This window comes from Takifugu flavidus, chromosome 16 (assembly GCF_003711565.1).
Source record: "Takifugu flavidus isolate HTHZ2018 chromosome 16, ASM371156v2, whole genome shotgun sequence".
NCBI lineage: Eukaryota > Metazoa > Chordata > Actinopteri > Tetraodontiformes > Tetraodontidae > Takifugu > Takifugu flavidus.
This window is the reverse complement of record NC_079535.1, coordinates 9281399-9302066: the sequence shown is the minus strand read 5'-3', so window position 1 is coordinate 9302066 and position 20668 is coordinate 9281399. Positions and strand designations below refer to the sequence as shown.

The window sequence follows — 20668 nt, the reverse complement described above, 5'->3', positions numbered from 1 at the left end:
ATTCCAGGCTCAGGGCCGTTTTCTGGGGTTGAAGCAACTCCCGGATGAACTGAAGCGAGGAAGTGTTTGTGTGGCAGAGCTCAGTCATGGGTGTGCATTTAAAAAGCTCACAAACAATCCAATTATTGAAGGATCGGTGAATCCTATACGTTGGGCTTCTTTGGCGCCTCATTAGCAGAGAAAGGCTGATCTGGAGGTGCACTTAGGTCAGCAAATTCGACGATGAATTTTAATGATGTGCTTAGGAGCGCAAACCTGCTGACAACAACGCTCCAATGGAAAGGGAGTGGTTTTGGTAAGTTATCCCAATAAGCTGTTAATAATTTACAAAAAGCTTATCAATTATGTAAAAATCTGTAGCCAAACACTCGTGGCGGGGAGGGGTGGCCTTCTGATTACCTTGTTGCTTTGTTATTGTTGGCAACTGGAGCCCCCACAGTACGATAGTGCTGAGGGGGAAAGTAAATAAGGTGATGGGGTACCGGGGGTGGGGACGAAGCAGCTTTGTTTTGGGTGCAGGGAGGGAAGCCTCCCTGTTAAATAATGCAGCGTTGCACGTGTGTGCACGGCTCAACAGACGTAGGAAAGTGTTTTTAGAGATGAAGCAAAGCTTTATGAGTTTGCGTTCGGGCCGTCTCAGGCCTCCAGCTCAGTCTAAACAACAGCGCTTGCCTCCATTTTGTGTTGCTAAATCAACACAGCTGGACATCCTAAAGTTTGTGTTTATGTCTGTGCGCTACCTTTCCGATTTAAGGGTTAAAAATAGCTCGGCAGCTTCCTGCTGTGATTCAGAAGGTGCAGTCATCTTTCCCCCTGTTGATGGACATAGCACTGTCTGAAGTTTGGAGGCAGGGAGGTGGGTGGGGGGGCTGGAGGCAGAGAGGAAACGGTGACTACCGTGTGACAAGCGCCCTGTTCCTTCCTCCCGGGCCTGAGAAACAGGAAGTGCTGCACATAAGGCATTATTGTGACGGAGCGGAAATGCAAGGACCTCTAAAATAAGAGACAATCTGGTTGTCAATGACAGCAGGCCTGCCCCCCACAGCCCCACAGACCCTGGGTGAGTAATGAAGAGGGCAAAACAAGTCAATGCGGCTATAGGAAGCTCAAGATAACATCAAATAAATCAGCTCTGAGACAGAGGACTGAGCCGCAACTGCATTTTAAAGGGCTTTAAAGGAGGCATATGGGGAGGATCCACCCTTGCTTGTGTTTAACAGAAGCTGAGGAGGAGCTGGTTGCTAAGAGAGATGCAAGGCTTTGTGCTGGGCTGCCACCCAGTTAATTAAAATCCTACTTTAACTGTTTCATGCTTTCAATTAGAAGGCTCTGGAAAAGGGCCCAGGCCTCTGCGTGGATAACCATAGCAATAAGATGTGATTAATATGTGGGGCCCCATTTGCACTGCGGGCTGCAGCGGCGCCCTGCTGCCGCATACATGCTTTGTTTTTGATCCCAGGCATCAATCTCTGATGAGGCAGGCGAACAAAATGGCCACGCAGGTGCCGGCCGTGCGCAATTATTTGCTAGGGAGCGGCGGCGGCGGCGACCGAGGCTGCACAGAGCTGCTGTCAAAGTTCTGCCTGTGCCAAGTCTGGTGTATTTTTCATCGGTAATGAAAAGGACTGTCAGTTAACGATGTTTTCGCAAAAAGAACAGATCCTTTCTGCTTTTCACTGTCAATTAACTGCAAACAAAGACCAAGCTTTAGTGGCAATTAATCTTGGTAAACTAAGTGTATTATGTTTTAATGTACAGATGCTTATAGATGTGGTTATAATTAACATTATAATCATCAAAGCTAAAGTTTGAAGGCAATACAATATTTATAAATCAGTATAATTTTATTTGCTGTAGCCCAACACAACAGACCAGTTTTTTCTTGCTTTTTCCAAACATACAAGACCTGTTTTTTAAATGAACCCTGAACAGAACACATTAGCTACCCTCTACTGGCCATTAGGCGGAATTACAACCAACCCTGTAAAAGGATGTACAGGCTTTCATAACATCTGAATATTTGAACACTTGAGTGACGGACAGAAGGAGAATTATCAGCATTGGGGTACAATGGAGCTGTAATCACCCCACTGGCTGTTTACCACAGAGATTCTGAGCTTGTAACATGTGGAGGAGAGCGCCTCTTCCTATGGTGGGCAAGGGATTGAAGGCTGACTGCACATTCCTGAAAGGTCTTTCTGTGGACACCTCTGAACGTCCCCCGCCCACATCCATCGGTGCCAGAGGAACATCTACAGACATTTCTTCTCTGAGATCTAACGCAGCAGCCGGTTTTAGCGTCTCGGCGTCAGTGGAGACACAGATATCAGATGGTGAATCCTCTTTGATGCTCTGAAGGACACGGTCCAGCTGTTTTGGAGGAGAAGACGGTTCCACAGAGTGTGCCGGAGTGTGGCTCGGCTCCTGCGCTGCAGGGGAAGTCTGGGTTGGGGGCTGAGCTCGGGGGCTGAAGCGAGCCAGCAGACCCTGGTCGTTGACGGGGTAGCGGTTCATCGCCTGCTCCCGACGCTCCTGCAACATCTGCTCCAGCTTTCTGAGCTCTGGAGGCAAAGCCAAGGCTTCCTGAGGAGAAGAGAGACCACTGACTTTAGAAAGACTTTCAATAGAGTCACCATCTTGAAGTATTTTAATAGGAAAAGCTTCAAGTTACCGTGTCGACTTGCTGCAGTTCTCCGGGTTTATAGTTGCTGTTATTTAGGTACGAATCCACTAGATTCATGTAGTCCGTCATGAGATTATCCAGCAGCACCAGTCTGAGGGCATGCAGGTGCACCACTGACACAGCCATCAATCTGAGCACCGGGAAGGGACTCGGCCGCATCTGCCACACCTCTGCATCGTCCTGTGAACACATACACACATACACACATGCACACACGCGTGAGAATAGCACATTCCAATAAAAGCGTCTGGGACAAGAAGGCGTGCTCTACCTGTGTCAGCTGGGACTTGGTCTGGAGTAATAAGAGGTGAGAGGAGGGGACCTGGAGATGGAGGCTCAGCGCCTGCTCTAAAGAGCTAACTCTGTTTGGGAGGAAGCCCCCCGTGGCTGAGTGGAAGCACATGACATCGGCCACCTAAACACAGATGCAAAAACACACCAGAGAAACATTAAAGCCACCAAGCGGCTCACAATCGACCCCAAACACGCGTACCTGAGTGTCAAAGACGTTGGTTAGCTTTACTCCAAACTGACCAATCAGGCAACCAGCGACGTCTCTGCAGTCGTGAAGGACCTGCGGGTGAAACCAAACCTGCTGGTAATCGTCTGCACCGTAACACCAGCGCTTCAGGTGTGTTCACCTTCAGGATTTCTTTATTCTCCAGGATGGAGGAGAGACCATTGCGAAAGGCCATGGAGCCAAGCATCAGGATGTCAAACAGGTACACTTTCTTTTTAGTGGAAATCTAGATAGAAGAGAACAGTTTAAGTTGCTTTCTCGTCATACGTAAAAGCAGCCCCGACGCCTGAGAACAGCTCTTCATGTTTCAGCTCAATGTTCTCATTTGCTGAAGAATTTCATCCTCACCCTCACTTTTCAATCACAGAAAACAAGTTTAATTTGTGAAAAACAATGATATGTTGTTTGAACGCGATGTGAATAAGGCTTAAACATAAGGAGCCCTGCATTACATCACAGCTTATGAGGACGAGGTGCAAAGGTTGTAATTTATTCACTGCTTAGTTCCAAATCCACTTTTGCCGAGGGTATTCTGCCCACTCAGCAGTCGCGGTACACAATGGCCAGCTCAGTCTGTTAACTGGGCACATGTTCCTCCAGTAAGATGCACACAATAACAAATCCAAATTTCTGCTCTCAGGGTGTGTCCGGAGCAAGAGAAGAGATGAAAGACTTCAGAGAAACCAGATGATCTTGGCTTCTCACCTGCAGCCAACACAGTCTTCCATGTTCGAACATCTTTAAACCGTCAGCTCCAACACCGATCACACACTGGCTCTTGATGTGCATCACCTACAGTAGAAGATATACTATTTCAGATTTAAATACAGGTGCAGGTTTCACTCTATAAAGACTAAATCTTTGGCCACAGATAAACTCACAGCAGCTCCAAACTTCTCCTGAAACTCATCAATGACCACAAAGTGGACACGATCTTCCTCCTCTTCTATATTATCTGGTAAATAAGTGAAAGATGTTTGGAACTCATCCAAGAAAAGTATATTCATCAGTTGTTTTACTCACCCAAATTAAGGTTACTCATGCTCGTGTGGGCCGTTTCCATTTTAGGAGGAACTTTGGGTCTGCAGGCATTTGGAATTTTGTGTAACTTCAGTTTGTTCCACATCATGTCATCAATATGAACATGTTGGTGGTTGTTTTCTCACCCGCTCTCTCTGCTTGTTTCGTTGACCAGCTCCACTGTTAATGAATAAACCCAAATTAAGCATTCACAAACTTAAAATATTAGCTATTAGCCACAAACCATTTGCGCACCATTCAGAACCTCATGGCCGAAAAACACTTTTGTGCCTGGGATTTTACAGCCATTGCTGCAATATACAACTGAAACAATTGAAAAACATGAATATGCAGTTAGTTTAAATCCGTTCGATGTGTCTAGAACCAGCAACAGGTATAAAAAGTTCAATTATCACCGTCCGCCAACACCAGCGTTTTGTTGGCGTTGATACGCTGGACGACGCCAATGTAAGAAGCTGTCCTGAGAGACAACTTAATGCGTTTTCCCTTGAACAGATTCAGAAAATGGTCATCTTCCATATGCATTTTGTAGACACGCGTCTGAATCAATGCATATAGATTTATGTATGTATACGAGCGTGGCGAAGCTACTTGATGGGGCGTTCAATGTCACCTCGTTCATTTAAAATCTGTGGGTGACGGCATCAAGATGAGACACAATATATTAGGAGGGCGATTCTCAAAGACAGTATTTTACATTATATGGCAACATAATGCACAAGATGAAAAATAAATCTATACAAATTCAAAAACAAACAAACAATGTCTGTAGGTTTTTTTTTCTCTGTTTTGGTCAGTAAATAAAGCGAAACACGGTTTGTCCAACAGGGGGCAGTCGAAGACATCGTATAAATAAAAACAAATAAATAAATAATTGACTGTACTCAAAGATAACGATTTCCTTGATTGTGCTGTACTATACACAAGAGGGCTGCAGGTTTGGGGCCTCCTTGTCTGTGATGGCAGATCACAACAGGCTCCAGACAAGCAGCATTGTCAGAAGAAAGCAGCCAAGCAGGTTCTAATGACTTCAGCCGTCTGCAGATGGGATGACACATTATTCCAGACGTATTTGTGGACAAAACAGGGAGGAAATTTATCAGAGGGAGGCAGCTCGTAATTGCATGGATACTAAAGGTCTTAACGTATGAGGAATCACATTCAGGTCATATCAAAACTGTAAATCATCATCACTATCATCATGTGACAGGTGATTTTTATGAACAGGACACTTTATAAGAAGCAGTGTTTTTTCCAGTACTTGCCTGTAAAATCCCTTAAAGGGCCAATGTGCAAAATTATTATTACACGATTAACAGAATATTAACTGCTGATGCCTCGTTCCATTCTGCCTATTCTTATTTTCTACCACTAGATGACGCCAAAGAGCGAATATTAGCTATTTAAATAAAACCTTCGGGACCCAAACTTTGTTTTACAACAGAACAGCGAGAGTTCTTCAACACTCCAGCCAGCCAACGTGATGAAGACGCGGCCGTCTCCGTGATGTCTCCAGGAAACACCCTCTTCTTGACCACCCACACGATACCACAACGCGTTATCTGTCATAAGCCACAATGGAATCTCGAACAACTGTTGAGACCGGGTTCCACCTTTTTCCTGTTTATTCTGCAGTCTGAACAAACAAGGTTTAAAAAAAGGAGGATTCACTTAAACAAACAGATGGCAGAAGACACCGAGACTTGTTTATATAAATCACGAAAGAAAAACTCTTCACTTCGTTTCGCCACTTTTATTTTTGATTTTAAAAAAAAGATTCTTTTAACATTGTAATGATGTTTCATTACCACAATGTGGTGCAGATGGTTAAATATTATTGCCGCTGTGCCTAACAATGAAGAACATTTTTTTTAAAAATCTTTCAAATTAGATGAATGAGGCGAGGGCAGCGCGCAGCACATGTTTTTCCGCCGACAAACTCAAGGAAGCCAGAATGATTGATTAAGGCAAGACCCAGTGAAAACGCGCCTTTTGACGCACGGAGTTGAGACGCGGAGCCCCACAGTGCGTGAGTGACAAGCCACGGCCGCCCCCTCGCTGGCGAGCTCGGTGACTCTTAATTGTGTAACGTGCGTTGACGAGTCAGCACAATGCTGCAGTGACCGCGGAGGCGCACTTCGCTGCGCACGGAGATGAAATGCTCCCATCGAAGAGAACGCAGATGGACAGCCTCGTTCAGCCGCTCGTCGCCCAGTACCTCGCCATGGGATGCCAAGCAAAGGAAAACAACCACAATGAAAGTCTGGCTGACGAAAAGGGAAAGAGCGACGCGTGAGTTATATTTAAAAGTCCTAAACCAACATGCACGCGGGACTTATTCGGGCAGTTTGATAAACTACTTTAGAAGTGATTACAGGTTTGGGAGGTGCGTAAAAATCAGGCCGCACAACTGTTTAAAGTGGATGTCCGCAATCAACAGGCATTTCCCGAAGTTCAAGGAAGGAAATTAGAACAATGCATCGAAAAATACCCAAAAAAAAGGACGGGGTGGGGGTGGTCTAGAGTTGAAACAATGGCTCGGTGTTTTTGTGACAGTTAAACAAATATTTTCATGCGAAATTCGCTCGCGGTTTCATAAGCGTACCTTAAGAACAGGTTGGTGTAGGCCGACATCATCTAGCATGCAAATATAGATGCATTTTCACTACAACAAGCCGCCCGCCGCATCACCATACTTGTGCTGGATTTTCTTAAGGAGAGTGGGCCCGGGATGCAGATCCAAGTCTAAGGTTTCTCCCCCGGGCCGTCCCCACAGATTCCACAAACCCAATCCAACCCACAGCGCACCAGGCAAACCGGCCATGGCTCTGGGGCACCTCACCAAAGGGGCAACCTGGGAGGAGCTCATCCAGGCCTGTTTGCAGTCCTTTGGTAAGTCCGGGTGTAGCTTTGAGATTATTACAAGTCTTTCTGGGCAAAGTCTGTGTATTACTGACCGGGTTTGACATGTGATTTCTGCACTGGCCGGTTGAGAAACAGTCTTCGGGAGCAGGAAAAACCTGGTTTCTGTGATCACAATTAGTCTTTTTCTCAATTGTTTTCTCTTCAAAATCTAAATACACATATATGTGCAGGTATATGGGCACACTTGTATCTATACATATATGTACTTCTGCATTCTGACTAGTGTAGATGATTTAAATATTACTAAAAGCAGGGACTGAGTGGGGGTGCTGCTGGATCAATCAGGCAAAGATCATTGTCTGGAGTGCTCTCAGACTTACCGTGATTGTGTCTCTGAAGAGACATGCTTGCAAACTGCCGTTGCCTAGTTACACAAATGGACCTAGAGCAATAGAGAAGCGTTACAATGTACTGCACGCATAATGACATCCCGTAACTACTATTTACCTGCTGGGTTGCACTGGCCAGTAATGTATGTCGGTCAACCTCACATGTGAATAAGGGAATATTCATTTGAGGTGTAATTATGGTATAGAGGGAATCTGACGAGATGATGATGCCATCACGGCCGTGTAAACTCTGTAAGCTCTGAGCTGCACATCACAGAGATGCTATCTGACCGGGTTGAGCGTGTCATGACGGGGACTTTCCTTCAAAACAGCTGCCCCTAATACAGAGGACATACCTGTTCCTTCTGTCCCACATCACAAGCGAACCCTTCCCCCCCAGCAGTCCTGCCACCGTTTCAAATGCGGGAGGGCACCTGTGAGCTATTTGAAGGATTACCTGATGGTGAGTTCATGCCCGGCTGCAGCTAAAGGTCAGCTCTTCTAACGGCGATCCTCACATGCTGGGTAGCCTTTAAAAAGGCAGAAGACCGTGAGGCACAGATCAATACAAAGTGACATCATCACTGTCCTTAAACCCCACTGGGCTGCACCACAGACTCTGAATGCAACAGTTTTGACCCAGTTCTATCATCCCTCTTAGTATTACTCTTCATAGTAATCTGAATAGATGATATTGAGCTCCAAAATTGCTGTTTGATTGATATTTTAATGTATATTAACAGCTCCTTTAACAAAGGCTTTTTACTTAATTTATGTTGAGTAGAAAAGCAACTTGGTACAGCGATTACTTTTTGAACCCAAGCACAAATTTGGGGCTTCTAAGAGCAGCTGGGGTCTCAATCTTGACCAGTAGGGGGCACTAGTGAAGGAACCAATGATTATTTTGCCAAATTTAGTTTTACCTTGTTTCACCTTCACTTTATATTTAGATATTAGTTCTGTGGTGCCTACAGACAGTTGAATATCTGACGTCTGGAACGAAGAGTGCGTGCAGCTCCAGCATCTCTGTCATAACAGGGAAGAGCGATAGGCAGCGTTGGCTCTGATGGACTCATGAGATAACCTGGTTAAGTGGGTCAGGTGCTGCCCGGTGATGTGGAACAGCAGGTTTCCAAATTTTCCAGTCAGGAACACACACTCAGAGAGGATTTCCCCTCGCAGCTAACCCTGCACACACAGGGTTAGTGGTTGGAACGTTGTGAAAATACAGGATGACACATTTGTTTACCTAATGACATCACTTCCTTCAGATTCTGATGCCTTTATAGATGCTGACACCGGTTCAGCTGGCTGTGCCACACAGACCTGTCCCAGGTTGGCTATGAGGGCTGGATTAGTCAGCTGCATCTGGAGTGGTGACTTGCTTACAGATAACAAAGGTTAAAAACAACCAAAAGAGAAAAAAAACACATGTTGCCATGGCACCCAAGGTATTTCCAAGGTGATCCGGTTTGAAAGTGAGCGCACAGACACCTGATGTCCTTGATGGTGCGGAGAAACTGGCAAATCTTAAAGGGAAACAGTGCTCAGCCGGAGAACCCTCCGTTCAGCCCGTTCTCCTGCGGGAGGCTGATGTGGACGGGTTTAAAACGCGGTTCTAAAAAATGAGGTCTTGTTGTGTGACGCAAAGACACCCAAAATAAGGAAAGGTGGTTGGGTCACAAAGAGAGGAAGTGACATACGCAGAAGGAAATAGGAAGTGAAAAAGTTTAGTGAGAGAAGCGAACAGCCGCTGTTCTCACAATCGGAGGTCTGACGTTCAGAAACAGCCTGCAGACAGCGAAGCAGCAGAAACTGACTGTGGATCAGTCACAGCTGCTTAACCTTGAATTTTGGCCATAAATGCACAAACAGCATCTGTCCTCTTCCACTGAGGGCAAACTAACAAGAAATATGTCTTACTGTGAATAAATTTGTGAATAAGGACACGCAGAGCTGGATTAGCGCGTCTTCTCTATGTTGAATGTTGCAGCGTCACACCGAGACAAATTCCTAGCTCGTGTAATACTGTGTACTACATGAACAATGGCAATAAATAAATCTGATTCTGAATTCTGATCCTGAGAGCGACATGCGGAGCTATATTGAGGTCGTAGCAGCCCCCTGGTGGACGGCTGCAGCACCTGGGTGCGCCCTTTGTTTTTAGTGACTTAATCATGTTCTACAAAACAATGCTTTTGAGCCCTTTGGAATGAATGCAGTAATAATTAGAAATGTTTTATCTCAGCCATCAGAAACACTGAACCTGTTTTGTCATCATTGTGATGTGAAATATTCCCGGTGAGATGTGCATCTGATTGGACGGCCGCCATGAGGGTGGAAACTCTGGGCTTTAGATGTCTGTAGAGATTCTTGAGTGCTTTAGCTGCACTTCCTGTTAGCTACCGGCTGCAAATGACATCAGCGAACCGAGACGGCAGTTGTTTCTGGACGTCTCGCTAAAGTTTTTGAACGTAAAAAACAAAACAAAGAAACTTTACGTTTATTTAAAATCACACACATCTGTTACTCTCCAGCCTCTCTCTCTTTGAGCGTCTGAGTGGTGCTGATCAGAAATGCAAAATGAAAGTGCATTTCTAACGGCGCCAAAAGAGTCTGGAAGGCTAAGCTGGAGTTTCCTGTCTTGCAGACTCGAACGGCTGCGTCTGTGGGAGCAGCCACCTGCTGAACATCACCCTCACCATGCACCGCTTCCTCATCACATCCAGCGATCTCCTGGACAAAGTCATCGCTCTATATCCTCCAGCACAAAACTCGAACGAGATGGCGTCGGATCTCCGGCTCGGCCGGGTGCTGATTTTGCCTCGTTGTCAACAGCAACAGGGAGTCAGAGTCGGCCTCTCTACAGCGCAGCCTGCAGCTGTTGGTGTAGAACAGGGTGGAATGTCGTGTTTACTCCTGCTGCCTGTTTGTGCTGTCGATGCCCTTCGTCCTGAGTCATCCTCCTAAGAGCAATAACAGGATTATTTTTCAAGCTAAGAAAAAAAGCTTTTTTCTTTCTTTTTTTGTAGCATGTGCGGATGAGTGGAGGACGCTGATCTGGCTCCATTCAGGAGAGAGCCGTGGCGTCACGGAGCCTCTCACAGGAGCCCGCTGGCCCGACGAGCAGCCTCGCGGCTTCAGGTGTTAATTAACTCTGCCTCGTTCAGACAGGAGTCCTCTCCACCTATATATAAACGCAGCCCCTCTGTCGCTTAAACGGGTCTAAGCTCACGCGGACCCACGTCAGAGCACCCCCCCCCCAACTACCGCCGCTATTTTTAACCCTCTTGCTCTGAGCTGTAGACCCACTAGGTCCGATCAAATAAATCTGTTGTGTGTGGGTTAGGATGGGGGAAGAGATAGAGGGGCCTGCGACAGCCTCAGTCGCTGTCTGGCCCTGGGATCGAGTGGGCACTTGTCTGCTCCCGTGACGCAATTAGCCTTTTTTTTAAACGCCCCGCTTCGTCCTGATCTTCCTCTCAATGTATGGAGCGGTGATTTTGTAGGGTGACCAGGGCATCGCCGGTAAATGCTCTCCAAATATGACCAGCGCTGGGTATGATCAGCAGTTCCCTTTTTATTGTCCCCTCACTCAGAGTGATTCACTGATGCTCGTCAGTGTTTTCACATCGGAGTCGCCTCCTCCCACGCGCCACTTGTGTTCGTCTTTTTGCTGGAGCCGCTGCAGTTTTTTTGCGCGCCAAAGAAGTGCAGCGGTGGACTCGACCCCGCGTCCGCCGTTGACTGAATACACCTGCGTTAAGCCATGAGAGTCCCCTTAAAAATTCTAATGAATTCACAACAGGTAACTCCTTAACCAAGGTCCTCACATTTAAAACAGCGCTGGACCGCGAGCACCCGACGGCGTGCCAGAAGATTTGCTTTTTCATCAGGTCAGTTTTTGCCAACGGGCACGTTTCAGAGTCTCGTCCTTCTGTGTCAGTCATGGGATGTCGTGCTGAACCAACAGGCACTGGATCCGCGAGTTTTGGATGATGTTCCGGTTGCACCACAGCTTGTCCGACAGCCTGGAAGAGTTCCGCGAGATGATCAGAGAGCAGGGGCAGGAGCATCTCTGCACTCTCCTCGAGACAAAATGGATGTAAGTGATAATTTATGAGCAGCCGGCTGCCGACAGGAGGCTGATTCAGTCACCGAAACTACTGATACCAATTGCGAGCCTCAGAATGAGTACTGCCAAAACGGTGCTGCTTGTTTTCAGTTGCCAAGAAAGTGAAATTTCAGAATCGGACTCAATTTTCAGGTCACTCGGTTTCCTCGGTGTGCAACCTGGTGGCGAATGCCTCTAAATAACCATTAACAATTAATGCATTTAAATAACAAGAAATCCAGGATGAAGAAAACGTCGAGAGATTAGAGGTGGTTGAGTTCGGTAGAGAGCACAAGAAGAGCGGAAGAGTGAGATGATTGTGCGACGAGCCGCAGCTCTCTGGCCCGTTTTACCAAAGAGTTATTTACAAAAATGAATCTTCAGTGGCATGTACGGAGGCTGTTCCTCCATCGAGTGTGCCAGGCATGAGCATAGTTCAGCTAATCTGGCTAACAACGGAGGCGACATTTGCTCTGTAAAACACCAGCAGGTTGTCCAGGTCACGTCATCACGCGTTTGGTGGGCGGAAAAATTAAAGAGAACTGATGAAAAGAAGAAGTGGCCTTTATTGATTGCAGAGGCGGATATTACTGTTGCCAAACTCTGTTTAGTGCAAAGACCTTAGTCTACGTGAGTATGTAACGATAACACACAGGGAGCACCTTGCTCATGGCCAGTATGGTTTGGTCTGCACTTGGGATTTGAACCAGAAACCCTCCAGCTCCCAGCCCAGCCTCCTACAGACTAGTATCTCCAGTTTAGGTCAGGGCCGCCTTCTCCTCCCACAGATGTGCTCATTACACAGATCAGCGGCTCTAAATGCCCTTCGGTGTGATTGTGTGGGTGAATGACGGCCTATGTTGGGGGGATTCCTGACCCCCACCTGACAGGCTCACCAAGGTCTAACTGGGGGGTTTTAGTTTCCCGACTGACTGCGGAGTTCCGACCCTGGTGCCCTGGCTGCGTTTCATTGGCTCACAAACCTTCACAATCTCGCCATCAACGTCAGCGTGTCGTCGTTTCTTCTAGAAACGAGCGGGATTGGTCGTGGAAAGCCAGCCAGAAAATTATACCTAACCCCAGCAAGAAGAGGAAAGTCTCCCTTCTTTTTGACCACCTGGAGCCCATCGAGCTTGCCGAGCACCTCACGTACCTGGAGTTCAAGTCCTTCTGCAGGATATCAGTGAGTTTAAAAAAAAACCAAAACTCGTTCCAGTTTGCAGAGTTAATGTCTTTCCCACATGTGATGGTGTTTCCTCCGTGGGGTTTTTCTCTACAGTTTCCGTGCACCGCTTCATGCACGTCTCTCTGCTCTATGTGACAGTTTTTAGACTACCAGAACTACATCCGCAACTGCTGCATGAAGGACATCCCTGCAATGGAGCGTTCCATCGCCCTGTGTAATGGTATCTCCCAGTGGGTTCAGCTGATGGTGCTGAGCAGGCCGACCGCTCAGCTGAGAGCTGAGGTTTTCACCAAGTTCATCCACGTGGCCGAGGTAGCGGTTGATTCAAGCCCACACTCGTTCACAATTAGAAGGAAAGGCGAAAAAAAAGATGGTTCTTTATTTATCTACTTCCTTTATGCGTGAAAAAAGGCGCCTGCTGTTGTATTCTGGCGGCTTCATAGCACGCGCGGAGCTGCTGATGGTTCTCAAGAGCTGCTCTGCAGGCTTTTGCTGCACACAATTTTACCCGCTGAAAAAAAACAACAACATAATGGAGACATCCGGTGGATCACACTGAGATGTTGTGCAAGTGGAAAAACAAGAGGCCTGCTGGGCAGCCATTGCTCCTCCGGATTGCTCCTGGGCTTCCGTGGAGCGAGCTGCTGGCTCCGGGGAGTTCAGGCAGCCCCGTTACTCCGGAGGACCCCTTTTAGCCTGAAACATTAATGCACCAGGCCGCTGCTGTCGGACCTAAAAACCCCAGGGACGGGGAAATGAACTTCACACCATAATGCTTCAGTAACAGCGTGAGTTTGAGAAGTGAAAAGGGAGGGAAAGAGGCTCATCTCCAAAAGGAGGGAGCTCTCAGGGAGCAGCGAGGGTAACAACAACCGCGCTTTATGTAACTGTTATATAACCCAGGGCTACCTGGAACAAGTGTAATCGTGCGTGCTTACGTGGATGTTTTTGCGTGGATGGACTGATACGAGTGGGTGTGTGTTTTTGTGTGCGTCCTCCAGTGTCTCCATCTCATACACAACTACAACACACTAATGGCGGTGGTGGGAGGGCTGTGCCACAGCTCCATCTCCAGGCTGAAGGACACCACCTCACACGTGCACAGCGAGGTCACCAAGGTAAACGACCCCGACTCCCAGAAGCAACCACCCAATCGCTGTCCTCCTGGCACCGCACCTCGCTGAAGGCTCCTCTCTCCTCAGGTTCTGAACGAGATGACAGACCTCCTGTCCTCCTGCAGGAATTACGACAACTACAGGCAAGCTTACAACAGGTGCACCGGCTTCAAGATCCCCATCCTGGGCGTCCACCTCAAAGACCTGATTTCGGTCAATGAGGCCATGTCAGACTATGTGGAGGACAGCAAGGTGAACGTCCAGAAGCTCCAGGCTCTCTACAGCCACATCAATGAGCTGATCCAGCTCCAGCAGATCCCCCCCAACCTGGACGCCAACAAGGACCTGGTCCATCTTCTGACGGTAGCCCGCCTCTCCAGCCAATCTTTTCCTTTTCGGTTCTGGCTGTCACGTGCCTTTCGGCGTGACTCAGTAGACGCCATCGGAGTCCCGAGCAGATGCAAATGACCGCGTTACTGCACACGCATTGTCCATACTGCCGTGGGCGCGATGAGCGTCTCTGATCTGTGAGTGCGTGGGTGACGAGTGTGAATGAGATTGTTCAGATCTCTGTATTGTTGCGTTAGCTCCGTTCGCCGCGTTAGTCATACTCCAACAATCGAATGCCCATAAAGAGATAATAGACACCATGTGATCTCATTTTGACAAAACATGTTTCAAGGAGAAACATCTCGACACGGAAAACTCTTTCTCATCACGTGTTTTTCTCTCTAAAGCTGTCGCTGGACCTTTACTACACCGAGGATGAGATCTATGAACTCTCCTACACCAGGGAACCAAAGAACTGCAAAGCACACGTGAGTTATAAAAGCAGTTTTATCCGTGCCGCCATTGTTCTCTGTTCAGCTAAATTATTGTGATATTTGGGACAGCGCGCGTGTTCATTTAGCATGTTGCTAAATTTGTGGGTGAAGAGGTGAGTTTTAAAAAATTAGCTGCCCATTAACAGAATTTATGAAAACCTATAATAACCTTTAGATAACCATCCCAACAGCAACAGATTTAAATATTTGAAAAGAAAATTTTGATTCTATTCATTGAACCCCAAACAAAACACACGTTTTTCGCTAAGCTAAGCTAAAAGAGCAACCCTCCTCATATTCCCTGGAAAACTATTTCCAACATATAAATTATTCCTTGGGTCAGCTTGCTCAGATGGTTTTTGAAAACATAACCTGACTACTCATGATTGTTGTTTTAATGACGGTTTCCTTTCCTATCAGCCAGCCACCCCCTCTAGACCTCCAGTGTTTGTGGACTGGGCATCAGGAGTGGCTCCTAAACCGGACCCTCGAACCATTAGCAAACACGTACAGAGAATGGTGGATGTAAGTGTGTCCATTTTATTTCAAGTAGCAGTCTCTACACATCCACGCAAGGAGACCGTTACATAACCTGTATTTATTTTAATTATTCCCCTAAAAGCCACAATTTTTCTCTGCGTGCACCCCCTCCTCCCCACCCCCCTTCCCAGTGGCATTTGTTCTGTGAAAACAAAGTAATGACAGCGTTTCCCTCTTGTCTTCCACAGTCTGTGTTTAAGAACTACGATCACGACCAGAACGGCTTCATCTCGCAAGGGGAGTTTGAGAAAATTGCTGCTAGCTTTCCGTTTTCCTTCTGCGTCCTGGACAAAGCGAAGTGAGTGCTTCACACATCCATCCATCCATCCATCCATCCATCCATCCATCCATCCATCCATCCATCCATCCATCCATCCATCCATCCATCCATCCATCTATCTATTTATCTATCTATCTTTTCAGGGAGGGCCTTGTCAGCAGAGATGAGATCACAGCCTACTTCATGCGGGCCAGTGTCATCTGTTCCAAACTGGGTCTTGGTTTCGTCCATAATTTCCAGGAGACCACCTACATGAAGCCCACCTTCTGTGACAACTGCTCAGGATTTGTAAGTCCAAAGACCGAGCCGCCGTTTCTCCTTTGCTTGCCGATGTTCGCTGATCCTTTCCTCCACCTTCTTCACCACAGCTGTGGGGCGTCATCAAACAGGGCTACAGATGCAAAGGTAACTCATCCAAGGCAAAACTGTCCGTCGTCGGGGCGTGACCGCGGGTCTGCGTGCAGCATGTTAGCAATGTGGTAAAAAAAAAACAACCAAGGTCACATGGGGAGGCAGGTGAAGTGGAGCTGAGGAAGGTGCCGTGTGGTTTTTTGCGTTGCATCGAGCAGGCTAGCTTGCAACAGATGAAAAAAACCACAGTTTTTCTCTACCAGTTCTTCAAGGATATGAGAAATGCTTTGTTTTACAGTAAGCCTGCAGACACCAGAAGTGCATTTGCAGAACTGATAGCGTTCAGAGGAGCTTTAGAGCCGCTGCTTGTTCTTGTTCTTACGCGTTTGTGCATTCTTTCTGCGTTATCTCAGACTGTGGGATGAACTGCCATAAACTGTGCAAAGACCAGGTGGCCTTCGAGTGCAAGAAGAACAGCAAAGGAACGAACGCTGTCGACAGTCCGACGCCGAGCTCGACGCCCGTCGCCATGGGGACCACGGAGGGTGGGTTTGATGGTAGATTAGGGCGCTAGTTGCGCTCACATCATTGTGTTGTGTCTGTTTGCAAGCACACCAAATATAGCTCACGTAGACACACAAATACACGCTCTCACTGGTGAGGTAATAAATAAAGCAAGGTGTGACCGTGACATGTGGCCCGCCGCCCGGCAGCAGGCCTGCAATCACACGGCACGGCCTGTCATTTCCAATAACCTCTGTTCCTGCAAAACAAACAACAAAAAACACCTCTTTAAGGCCAAGACAAGAGTGGCGGGTCTGTTATCAGGGTGATTTCCCCCAAGTGTCGTTTCACTGCTGCAAACCAGAAACTTCCAAACACTTTCGTTTTTACTTGCTATGGTTGGTGAAACTGGGAGGTGTGTGCGTGTGTGTGTGTGGGGGGGGGTTACACACACTCAGCCTAGGTATGATTTGGTCATAAGACCTATTGGGAGTGTTTCGAATCGTGTTGAACTGAGTCACTTTATTTTGCGGTTTGGAATTTTTTTGTATGTTATGTGGTTTGTTTGTTTTTCCATGATTAAAAAAAACAAAACAATTCAAATTATTTAGATTATTACATAACATAAATTATTAAAATGAATGATTTTCCATATTTCCAGGATCAGACGAATGTCCATTCCCTCGCCCACTCGATGAAAGCAAAGACTGGAGCCCCGAGTCCCCGGACATGTCATGTTCCAGGCCTCAGAGGATCCACAGCTGCACCCAGACAGAAGCACCCCAGCTCCCCCCTGCAGCCAGTGACATCACTGACCCTCAACCAGCCCTGCTCCCAGCAGCACCTCCTCTCCCCTCCTGTCCCAGCCCGGTGAGAACACTGCGACACTGTGCCAAGTGGGAAAACCGAGAGGAGGATAGCAAACCCACCTATGAATGTCTGGAATCAGTGAGTGTCGCGACCGCCCCCCCCCCCCCCTCCCCCACATACTCAAAGCAAAATGCACCGATCATTCAGGTCTCCCGTCTCTTGTTGCAGGACAACCACAGGTTGGTCAAAGCAAACGAGACACTACGCGTGAAGCTGAGGGAGGCAGAGCGGGAGGTGGACATGCTGAAGACGCTGCTGAAGAGGAACGCCTTACACCCTGTGGAGGAGGATTCCTCTTGATAGACACACGCTCCACATCTGACGTCCTCTGGAAGGCTGGTGCTGCCCCCTTATGGCAGGATTTATAAACCTAAAGTCACTCTTTAACTTATATTACCAGTAGAGCAGGATGAAGTCATTTGGCATCACAAAGTGCAATGGGAACAAATGGAACTAAATTCTTATGTTTTTATAGTAGTAATTATTAATTTTATGGTACAAAGTGTCTGTGTGTCTGTGTGTATGAACACACACTCACACACATCTATATCACTAACCATGAAGGACATTTTGAGGGCTGCAGCACTGATGTCAGATTGTTTTATTAATAGTAGTGAATCACTGAAGATGGAAAAGTTGGAGTTGTGAATAAATATTTGAGTCTGCCTGAAAATGAGATTTGGTTTAGGATCTATTATTATTATTATTGGTAGTAATAGTAAAGTCCCCTAATGTACATAAGTGCTGTTTTACATCTGTGTCCATTTAAATCAATGCATGTGAAGGTTTCTGTAACTGTTATTAGAAAAACACTACGCGGCTCACCAAAAGACTTTAATGGACATTTTGTACAGTACACTGGTACCGCCAGTCTTATTTATGCTTAAGTCCTCTGGAGTCATTTTAAAGCTTTTAATTTTATTGTCTTGCCCTGTTTTTTGTAATCACCGTTGCAGCGTCAGCCTACACATGAGTCAACACTCACGTGTGTCTAATGCTGTACATGTAAAGAACACACCGGGCCATGTCAGTTATGTTTTATTGTAATAAATACTGTCAACAGAACGTAATTACTTGCGTTACTCACTTTGACCGCCAGGCTTCGCTAAAGACAAACCTTTTTCTTCTGGACAACCAGTTCAGAGTTGCAGTTTGCAAGCTTAGTTTACCACTCATTACTTTTGCAAAGGAATTATCCTCATCGTGTAGCCACAAGAAACAAATATGCAGGTGAGATATTTTAAGCTTCTTAAGCAAAGAAGAGAAGAAGTGGTGCGGAGATTTAAAGAATGTAAAATGATGGCGCAACACAAACCTTTAAAGGCAGGACGAGGGTCTGTGCTGCTGGTAATGAGTCCCGGGCCACAGTTAATGGTGGCCTGTAGATAATTAGAGTCTTTCAATGAACAATTCTGCCAACAGTGTTTTTCTCTGTGATGCAGATATTCACCCTCGGATAGAGGAAGCAATTTAACCCCGACTGTAATGGGCCTTTGCGTTTTCTGCAGCTGTAATGACTCTTTCCCTCACACTGACTTGGCAGTGGGCAAATATCCAGCAAAGAAAAAAACAATAATAATAAGAAGGTCTCTGGAGCACAGCTCGAAAGCCAAGGCTCTGTGACAGCTAATTCTCTTCATTTGAATGTGTCGCACAGCTGCACAGCTGCATGCAGGATCCACGCTGAATCATTCGAAATACCACGGATGGCTGAGGGGAAGTGAGAGAGAGAGAATGTGTTAAACTCCAGGGACCCTGACCCCTCTTTCAAGCTTGAAAGGAAATATGTACATGCTGTGACGTGTCAAAGATAAATACTTCGGCCTGAAGTCCATTTACACACCCAGGAGACAGCACAGGCGTAATTACTTGAGCTTGAAGGTGAAAGACACATGAAGGCTAAGTGTGAAGCTCAGGTCCTCCGTACAGAGAGAGAGCGTCACTAAACCAGCCTTTGTGATCACACCAGGAGGACAGAGATGATTTATCTCCCACATACCAACGTGCTGGGAGAATTGGGCCGCACTGAGACGCCCATCAGTTAACCATACCTGTTAACTCTAATGAACACTCTCTGCAACTAATTAGAGGGAGATGTGGAATGTCTCCCCTGATAGCTGCCAGTGGGATTGGAAAAAGCAAGGAAGAGGGGGCCATTTCCATTTCCAGCAGGAGGAAGAGCCGGTTCCACGGTGCTCAGGCGAGTCCCCTGATTGTTAAAGTGAGTTCATTAAAGTTCTAATGATGGCCAAGGAATCCTGATGGGGGGGGGGGGGGGGGGGTAGAGAGAGAGAGAGAGAGAGAGAGAGAGAGAGTTCTTAAATTATCTTCAGCCATGGTGATTTTTTTTTTAAATTAACCTTGGTGGCACCAGAGGAGCGTAAAAGAGGAGTTCTGTTAAAGACAGAAGCGTCATCAGGGGCCAGTCGGTTTAGCCTTTCAGGTTCAACTTCATCATATAGATTGATTTTTTTTAAAGGCAGAGCAGAGAGAGGAGAGGCCTGATAATTGATTTGTGGACAACATTGTCTGTGAAATTGCCCGCAAGGAACCCGAGACTAAATCAGGCGTGCAGTTTTCTGTCCGCTGAGGCTGGAATAACAGATCTGCTCTCCTCCTGTGGTTCCCCACTGGGTTTTGGCACATGCGTATGTTTTGGCTGGAAACAAAGCCGCCTACTTAAAGACACTCAGGAAGACTCATTCAGAAGAGCAGGAACACATCCTTTTTTCCCCTGTCAGACTGTTTTTGTGCACACTGTGACGGCGTGCCTGTTCCTGTGACCCCTTTGTCGGAGTATAAATAAAACACATCATGAGAAAGGAAACAGGATGCAGCCTCCAGTTACACATTTAGGTAATGTGATATTTATGTTAATACAAGAGTTAGCTGTCAGTATGACTTATGAAGGATGGGTAATCCTTCTCCAGATTGCTCAGTTTGCTGTGAACATATAAAGAATTTCATCTTCATCTGTTAAATGATCCCATTTGAGGTGCTTTAATGAGCAGAAGGAGTGAGAGGTCTTGTTTCATGCGGTTGTTGCACATCAGGAAGCTGCCACATTGCATCACGACTGCTGATGGATCCCGACTGCTGCGTGAGGTTGCAGAAAAAGCAGCATTTCTGACACGGAGGGGTGACCGAGAGCAGATGTGCTGCAGTGCTGGAGAAAGCAGGGTGAGTTTGGAATCCCTCGCTGGGAAGATCAAGGAGGCAAAGCAAAGCACTGCGGCTAAAGGAGCCGACAGGATGAAGAGAGGAAGTAACAGAAGTGTAAATCCCCCACTGAGAATCCCTTAAGAAGGTGAGTAACGGGGAAAATCTGAGCCGCTCTATATGTGAATCCTCTAAACTCAACCTCTGCTTCTGTTGCCAGTGAGCAG

The 20668-nt window shown here is 46.8% G+C and overlaps 2 protein-coding genes across 4 annotated transcripts; one reads left to right on the top strand and one right to left on the bottom strand.

Moving 5' to 3' along the window:
• Window positions 1-1721: 1721 nt before the first annotated feature.
• exd1 (exonuclease 3'-5' domain containing 1) lies at window positions 1722-4857 on the bottom strand. Its single transcript, XM_057059120.1, has 11 exons — window positions 4640-4857; window positions 4479-4547; window positions 4370-4403; window positions 4227-4285; window positions 4085-4158; window positions 3909-3995; window positions 3325-3429; window positions 3177-3257; window positions 2955-3098; window positions 2672-2863; window positions 1722-2583 (listed from the first exon to the last, which is right to left on the bottom strand). The coding sequence occupies exons 1-11, from the start codon at window positions 4767-4769 to the stop codon at window positions 2083-2085; spliced, it is 1476 nt and encodes a 491-aa protein (XP_056915100.1). The 5' UTR covers window positions 4770-4857; the 3' UTR covers window positions 1722-2082.
• A 1318-nt stretch (window positions 4858-6175) lies between these two features.
• LOC130540157 (RAS guanyl-releasing protein 1-like) lies at window positions 6176-18352 on the top strand. 3 transcript variants are annotated; one of them, XM_057059118.1, is made up of 17 exons: window positions 6177-6536; window positions 7021-7136; window positions 10149-10256; window positions 11334-11394; window positions 11472-11603; window positions 12642-12795; window positions 12937-13110; window positions 13800-13916; window positions 14001-14276; window positions 14651-14731; window positions 15158-15262; window positions 15466-15575; window positions 15701-15845; window positions 15926-15962; window positions 16322-16453; window positions 17074-17360; window positions 17451-18352. In XM_057059118.1, the coding sequence occupies exons 1-17, from the start codon at window positions 6403-6405 to the stop codon at window positions 17580-17582; spliced, it is 2301 nt and encodes a 766-aa protein (XP_056915098.1). In that variant the 5' UTR covers window positions 6177-6402; the 3' UTR covers window positions 17583-18352. The 3 variants fall into 3 exon arrangements, with proteins under 3 accessions (XP_056915099.1, XP_056915098.1, XP_056915097.1); XM_057059117.1 differs by having other exon boundaries at window positions 6178-6536; window positions 6961-7136; XM_057059119.1 differs by lacking the exons at window positions 13800-13916; window positions 14001-14276 and having other exon boundaries at window positions 6176-6536; window positions 6961-7136.
• The last annotated feature ends 2316 nt before the right edge of the window (window positions 18353-20668 follow it).